This window comes from Petromyzon marinus, unplaced genomic scaffold, assembly GCF_048934315.1.
Source record: "Petromyzon marinus isolate PM22_M1 ecotype Great Lakes invasive population unplaced genomic scaffold, UKy_Petmar_22M1.pri1.0 PM_G_Scaffold_25, whole genome shotgun sequence".
NCBI lineage: Eukaryota > Metazoa > Chordata > Hyperoartia > Petromyzontiformes > Petromyzontidae > Petromyzon > Petromyzon marinus.
Genome location: NW_027422817.1, coordinates 186,229 through 193,466, shown reverse-complemented (window position 1 = coordinate 193,466; position 7,238 = coordinate 186,229). Strand labels below are relative to the sequence as shown.

The following is a 7,238-nucleotide window of genomic DNA, read 5'->3' as shown; positions in this document are numbered from 1 at the left end:
TCGCGCACCTGTGTGACGGGGTGGCGGGGTGGCGGTCGCGCACCCGCGCGATAGTCTAATAGCGAGGGAGCGAATTAAGCGCCTAGCGTGCGCGAAAACGCAGCTGTGTAAACAGCCCGTTAAATCGGAGCAAAGTAATCGCGGCGTTTTGTTTTTGCTTAAGCGTGTGGAGCGTGGGTGGGAGGGAATCCCACGGCGGCGCGCCGCACCTGTTTATTCCCATGCAGGACGGGGTTTTACTTTGCGAGCGCGCTCACCGTGGCACGCCGCCGTTGAACAGTGTAGCGCATCGCAAGCGCAAAGCGTACGAGCCGCTAATTAAGCTACGCAAACACGGTCGACATCCCAGGCAGAGGTACAGGGGTGCGAGACATTAGGGGTCGGTAGTCTGGACCTGACAGAGCAGCCGGGGGGTAGCGGTATGAGTGGAACGGGGGAGTCGGTGGGCAACGGCCCCGACAATTCAGTGATGGCGGGGGACGGTAGCCCCCACAGTTTGGCGTCAAAAGCGGTACGAACCCCCGCGTTACCCCACGCAAAAATAAGGCATATATTCACCGGCCGGGGTACCCCTTCGTGGAAAGCGTTTGCCCGCAATGTCCTAGCAGCTAAGGAAATTAATGGGTGGACGGACGCGCAGGCGTTACGTCAACTTAATATGAATCTGGATGGGCGGGCAGCCGATTTTGTGGAAGCCCTACCCGCAAGCGCGCAGACACAGCTAGAGGAGCTGATGCGCCGACTTGATCTGCGTTTCGGTACGCGCGATGAGGAGGAGGCAAAAGCAGCCTTAGAGGCACGCCGTCGCCAACCCGGTGAGGACCTGCCTGATTATGCCGAGGATGTGCGTGAGCTAACAAAGATCTTACGCCCGGGGTACACAACGGAGGTTTTTTATTGGTTAGATGGCGTAGATATATGAATGTCTTCAAACCCGCCACCACCCGACAGCCCATTTAGTCAGGTTCGTCACGTAAACAGAATGTGCCGATTCGTTACCTGCACGGCACACCAGTTGTGTTGGAGAGCTAAAGCCACGACATTGATGATCTATGTTCGTGTTTGAGTACGGATGAAGCTGTCACGTTTTTAATTCATTAATGTTTTATCGTTGAAGCGATTTGTGGATCGAGAACGCCAGCCCCACATTTAGGCCGCCCCTTGACGCTGGTTGGCTTGCCACTTCATCAACGCACATTTATCGTAAATTCTGTCGCGTTTTTGATCCACAAATTGTCGCATTGAACGCGGCAGTTGCGTGACAGGAAATTACTTGGACAATTTAAGAAAAAAATTGCTCACAAATGCACTTCACCTACCTCTCATCTCACTCCACTCTCCTCTCATCTCACTCCCCTCCACTCACTCTCCTGCCTCTCCCTCTCAATCCACTCCCCTCCACGCACTCTCCTGCCTCTCCCTCTCACTCCACTACCCTCCACTCACTCTCCTGCCTCTCCCTCTCATCCCACTCCACTCCACTCACTCTCCTGCCTCTCCCTCTCATCTCACTCCACTCACTCTCCTGCCTCTCCCTCTCATCTCACTCCACTCCACTCACTCTCCTGACCCTCCCCTCTCATCTCACTCCACTCCCCTCACTCTCCTGCCTCTCCCTCTCATCTCACTCCCCTCCACTCACTCTCCTGCCTCTCCCTCTCATCTCACTCCACTCACTCTCCTGCCTCTCCCTCTCACTCCACTCCACTCACTATCCTACCTCTCCCCTCTCATCTCACTCCACTCCACTCCCCCCACTCTCAGACCCCTTCCCCTCTCGTCTCTCCGTGGCCGCGTGTATTTTCACTCGCGACACGTTATTAACATTCACGTCTTCAGCTCCCAGTCCCCCGAGCTTGGAGAACTTCGCTCCCCATTCCGGCGTCGGTGGGAGCCGTTGCTCTCCCAGCTTTGGCATCTCCCGTGCCTCCAGGCGCACCTCGTCGGGGCCTTTGGGAGGAAGTTTGGGGGAGCGACCACCCTCCGTGTTACCGCCACCACCGCCGCCATCGCCGCCGCCGCCCAAGTTGTTAGCTATCCAGGAAACTTCCCTGGGCCGGCGCCTGAGACACCGCGGCCGGCAGCGGCGGCCTACGGCCAGGTCGCTCAGCAGGCAGACGGCCAGCGACAGGGGGAGCAGCACAGGCAGCAGGGAGCCTGGGGCAGGGGAGGGGGAGGGAGGGGGATGGAGGGAGGGGGGAGGAAGGGGATTGAGACCACAAACTCCAAACACTCCCCTACTTAGGTACCATGCAATTGCAGGTGGACAACTCTACTAACGAACAAGTAACGTTCCAGAGCTCCGTGTGTTCCTAAGTCTCAACGTCACCACCATCACGGTCAACTACTCAGTCCCCTGTCACCACCCCCCCCCCCCAGTCAACTACTCAGGCCCCTGTCACCACCCCCCCCCCGCCACGGTCAACTACTCAGTCCCCTGTCACCCCCCCCCCGCCACGGTCAACTACTCAGTCCCCTGTCACCACCCCCCCCCCGGTCGGTCAACTACTCAGTCCCCTGTCACCACCCCCCCCCCAGTCAACTACTTAGTCCCCTGTCACCCCCCCCCGGTCAACTACTCAGTCCCCTGTCACCCCCCCCCCCCCCCCCCCCACTCACCATCCACGCCGGCGGAAGCCGGGGGGACGAATCTGCCACCGTCGATGGTCGTGACGCCCTCGCTGGACGCACACGAGGAGCCAACACCGTCAACGCTGCTGCACTCCTCCACCTCCTCCACCTCCTCGTTGTCGTCGTCATCGTCGTTGTCATCGTCCACCTTCTCTCCTGATGGCGCACAAAAAACACAAAAAGGCCGTAGGTACGTCTATGGGTCTCTGTGTGGTGAGTCTATGGGTCTCTGTGTGATGAGTCTATGAGTCTCTGTGTGGTGAGTCTATGGGTCTCTGTGTGGTGAGTCTATGGGTCTCTGTGTGATGAGTCTATGGGTCTCTGTGTGGTGAGTCTATGGGTCTCTGTGTGATGATTCTATGGGTCTCTGTGTGGTGAGTTTATGGGTCTCTGTGTGATGAGTCTATGGGTCTCTGTGTGGTGAGTCTATGGGTCTCTGCGTGGTGAGTCTATGGGTCTCTGTGTGGTGAGTCTATGGGTCTCTGGGTGGTCAGTCTATGGGTCTCTGTGTGGTCAGTCTATGGGTATCTGTGTGATTAGACTCTGGGTCTCTGTGTGATGAGTCTATGGGTCTCTGCGTGGTGAGTCTATGGGTCTCTGTGTGATGAGTCTATGGTTCTCTGTGTGGTGAGTCTATGGGTCTCTGCGTGGTGTGTCTATGGGTCTCTGTGTGTGATGAGTCTATGGGTCTCTGTGTGGTGAGTCTATGGGTCTCTGTGTGGTGAGTCTATGGGTCTCTGCATGGTGAGTCTATGGGTCTCTGTGTGTGATGAGTCTATGGGTCTCTGTGTGGTGAGTCTATGGGTCCCTGTATGATGAGTCTATGGGGGGGATCGGCAACAACACACCACACACTCACCACACTCACCACACTCACCACACACACTCACTACACTCACTACACTCACCACACTCAACACACACACACCACACTCACCACACACTCACCACACACTCACGACACACACACACACTCACCACACTCACCACACTCAACACACACTCACCACACTCACCACACACTCACCACACACTCACGACACACTCACCACACTCACCACACACACACCACACACACACACCACACACTCACCACACACTCACCTATCTCGCAGCTCATGCCGGAATACCCTTGGGGGCAGTTGCAGGTGAACTCATCCGGCTTGGCGTTGATGCAGCTGCCTCCATTCAAGCACGGCTGGTGGCTGGCGCAGTAATTCAGATCTAGCGAGAAGCGAGGGAGGGGAACGGCAACAACATCTACCACCGTGTGACAATTGGGTTTCCCCTTTTTATCTGGCAGCAAAACAGCGACGTTAAGATGTTAAAACACCAAATTGTGAAACCCTTTTACAAGGAATCACGTCACTGCATTAACCACAATGCTTGTGGTCAGAATGCAAACAAAACACACCATCTGATAGTAGATGATGATGATGCGCTGTCCTTGAAGCTGATTGGTCCACACCAGAGACAGCTTTCTTTAGAGCCTCGTCTCAAACGGTGTGAGACCAGAGGTGACCTCTAGACCAGAGATGACCTCTAGACCAGAGGTGACCTCTAGACCAGAGGTGACCTCCAGACCAGAGGTGACCTCTAGACCAGAGGAGTCCCGCGGACCCCGCGGTGCTACCTCGTAGGGGCAACCCAGGCGAGGTGCTCCAGTCAACCCGGGACGGGGACTGGCACCTCGGGGGGCTGTGTGGTGCCACCGCAGCGGAGCCGCTCCAGCGGAGCCGTACCCATCGCCGCGACGCCGTCACCGATGCCTCGGATTTCCCGCCACTCTCCCGGGGCCGGTGCCTTCTCAGACGTCCGCGTTTTGCCCACTGCACAGTCGTGAGGCCGCCGCAGCAGGGCCGCTCTGCCGAGGCCGTGCCCACCGCCGCTCTGCCGCCACCGGGGGATGCCGACGCGGTGCACCCTCACCACCCCCCCCCCCCCCCGCACGAACGCACACACGCCCCACGTAGAGCCGGGAGGGGAGGTCACCCGGCCGATAGATTTTTTTCCAGAAGTCCCTAATGGGATCGAACTTCATGGTTTCCTGCGGCCGGGAAATTGGGCGATCTTCCCCCTGTAGCTGACATGCACTGCGGCGCCGTGACCTAATAGTAAAAGTTGCATGGTCACGGAAAGGGCCATCGAGCCACAGCGAGTGGAACCACACACACACAAGCACGGGTCAGTGGACTGGTAGCGGGAGAACAAAGAGCGGATGTCGGAGAGATCATTGCGGCGACGTCACCTGAGCTGGGATCCGGGTATCGAAAGGGCGGGAAAATCCGAGCCCCTGATTGGACGGGAGGTCAAGGAAGCGAAACGCCGAAATTCCTTTGTTGTAGGTGGGATAAAGGGAGGGGGATTCAGGTAGCAAGGCAGTTCTTCTTCAAGATCATCGCGGTCCACGCAGGAGGGGAGTCAGCCGTTCGAGACGTCCGTGTGACGAACTTCAGCGCAGCCAGGCTCAACCCTCTACTGATCGCTTTTCTACAGCTTCCAGCGCAGCAGAGTGGAAGTACGCATGAGTAAGAGAGAGAGGTAAGTTTGGGCTGACATCCACTTACCCACAGAATTACGCGTAGCTTAACGGGTTGCTCGCGGTAAATAAAATAACTGGTAGGGGAAAAAACTGTTTCGTGTGGTCCTTTGGAGGGTGAAGAGGAGGGTGGAGAGTGTTTTGTGTTCGCGCGCACACGCGGCTGTTTGCGGCGAATAAGGGAGTAGAGCGTGCTTGGTGTCCGTACCTGTACGATCGTTTACAGTATTGTTCAGCGCATACCTACACGACTATTTTCGGTGGTGCCCAGCGCTCGCGTACCTGCGCAATCGCCTACAGTAGCGCTTTGCGCTCGCGTGCGTGCGCGGTTGTTTTCCACGAAGCGGATTGTTCAGTGTACGCGTGCCTACGCGTCTGGTTTCGGTGGCGTTTAGCGCTCGCATACCTGTACGATTGTTTACAGTAGGGCTTAACGCTCGCGCACCTGTGTGACGGGGTGGCGGGGTGGCGGTCGCGCACCTGCGCGATAGTCTAATAGCGAGGGAGCGAATTAAGCGCCTAGCGTGCGCGAAAACGCAGCTGTGTAAACAGCCCGTTAAATCGGAGCAAAGTAATCGCGGCGTTTTGTTTTTGCTTAAGCGTGTGGAGCGTGGGTGGGAGGGAATCCCACGGCGGCGCGCCGCACCTGTTTATTCCCATGCAGGACGGGGTTTTACTTTGCGAGCGCGCTCACCGTGGCACGCCGCCGTTGAACAGTGTAGCGCATCGCAAGCGCAAAGCGTACGAGCCGCTAATTAAGCTACGCAAACACGGTCGACATCCCAGGCAGAGGTACAGGGGTGCGAGACATTAGGGGTCGGTAGTCTGGACCTGACAGAGCAGCCGGGGGGTAGCGGTATGAGTGGAACGGGGGAGTCGGTGGGCAACGGCCCCGACAATTCAGTGATGGCGGGGGACGGTAGCCCCCACAGTTTGGCGTCAAAAGCGGTACGAACCCCCGCGTTACCCCACGCAAAAATAAGGCATATATTCACCGGCCGGGGTACCCCTTCGTGGAAAGCGTTTGCCCGCAATGTCCTAGCGGCTAAGGAAATTAATGGGTGGACGGACGCGCAGGCGTTACGTCAACTTAATATGAATCTGGATGGGCGGGCAGCCGATTTTGTGGAAGCCCTACCCGCAAGCGCGCAGACACAGCTAGAGGAGCTGATGCGCCGACTTGATCTGCGTTTCGGTACGCGCGATGAGGAGGAGGCAAAAGCAGCCTTAGAGGCACGCCGTCGCCAACCCGGTGAGGACCTGCCTGATTATGCCGAGGATGTGCGCGAGCTAACAAAGATCTTACGCCCGGGGTACACAACGGAGGTTTTTTATTGGTTAGATGGCGTAGATATATGAATGTCTTCAAACCCGCCACCACCCGACAGCCCATTTAGTCAGGTTCGTCACGTAAACAGAATGTGCCGATTCGTTACCTGCACGGCACACCAGTTGTGTTGGAGAGCTAAAGCCACGACATTGATGATCTATGTTCGTGTTTGAGTACGGATGAAGCTGTCACGTTTTTAATTCATTAATGTTTTATCGTTGAAGCGATTTGTGGATCGAGAACGCCAGCCCCACATTTAGGCCGCCCCTTGACGCTGGTTGGCTTGCCACTTCATCAACGCACATTTATCGTAAATTCTGTCGCGTTTTTGATCCACAAATTGTCGCATTGAACGCGGCAGTTGCGTGACAGGAAATTACTTGGACAATTTAAGAAAAAAATTGCTCACAAATGCACTTCACCTACCTCTCATCTCACTCCACTCTCCTCTCATCTCACTCCCCTCCACTCACTCTCCTGCCTCTCCCTCTCAATCCACTCCCCTCCACGCACTCTCCTGCCTCTCCCTCTCACTCCACTACCCTCCACTCACTCTCCTGCCTCTCCCTCTCATCCCACTCCACTCCACTCACTCTCCTGCCTCTCCCTCTCATCTCACTCCACTCACTCTCCTGCCTCTCCCTCTCATCTCACTCCACTCCACTCACTCTCCTGACCCTCCCCTCTCATCTCACTCCACTCCCCTCACTCTCCTGCCTCTCCCTCTCATCTCACTCC

At 56.8% G+C, this 7,238-nt stretch overlaps 1 protein-coding gene across 3 annotated transcripts in view; it reads right to left on the bottom strand.

Moving 5' to 3' along the window:
* Positions 1-877: 877 nt before the first annotated feature.
* Positions 878-7,238, bottom strand: part of LOC142913354 (protein jagged-2-like) — a 29,002-nt gene continuing 22,641 nt past the window's right edge. For 2 of the 3 annotated variants that reach the window (XM_076060860.1, XM_076060861.1), the window contains exons 9-10: positions 2,620-2,787; positions 878-2,157 (exon numbers count right to left, since the gene is read on the bottom strand). In XM_076060860.1, coding sequence (XP_075916975.1) covers positions 1,736-2,157; positions 2,620-2,787 — 590 coding nt within the window. In that variant the 3' untranslated portion in view covers positions 878-1,735. Of the gene's footprint in view, positions 2,158-2,619; positions 2,788-3,735; positions 3,856-7,238 lie in introns of all 3 variants that reach the window. The other variant, XM_076060862.1, reaches the window with a different exon arrangement.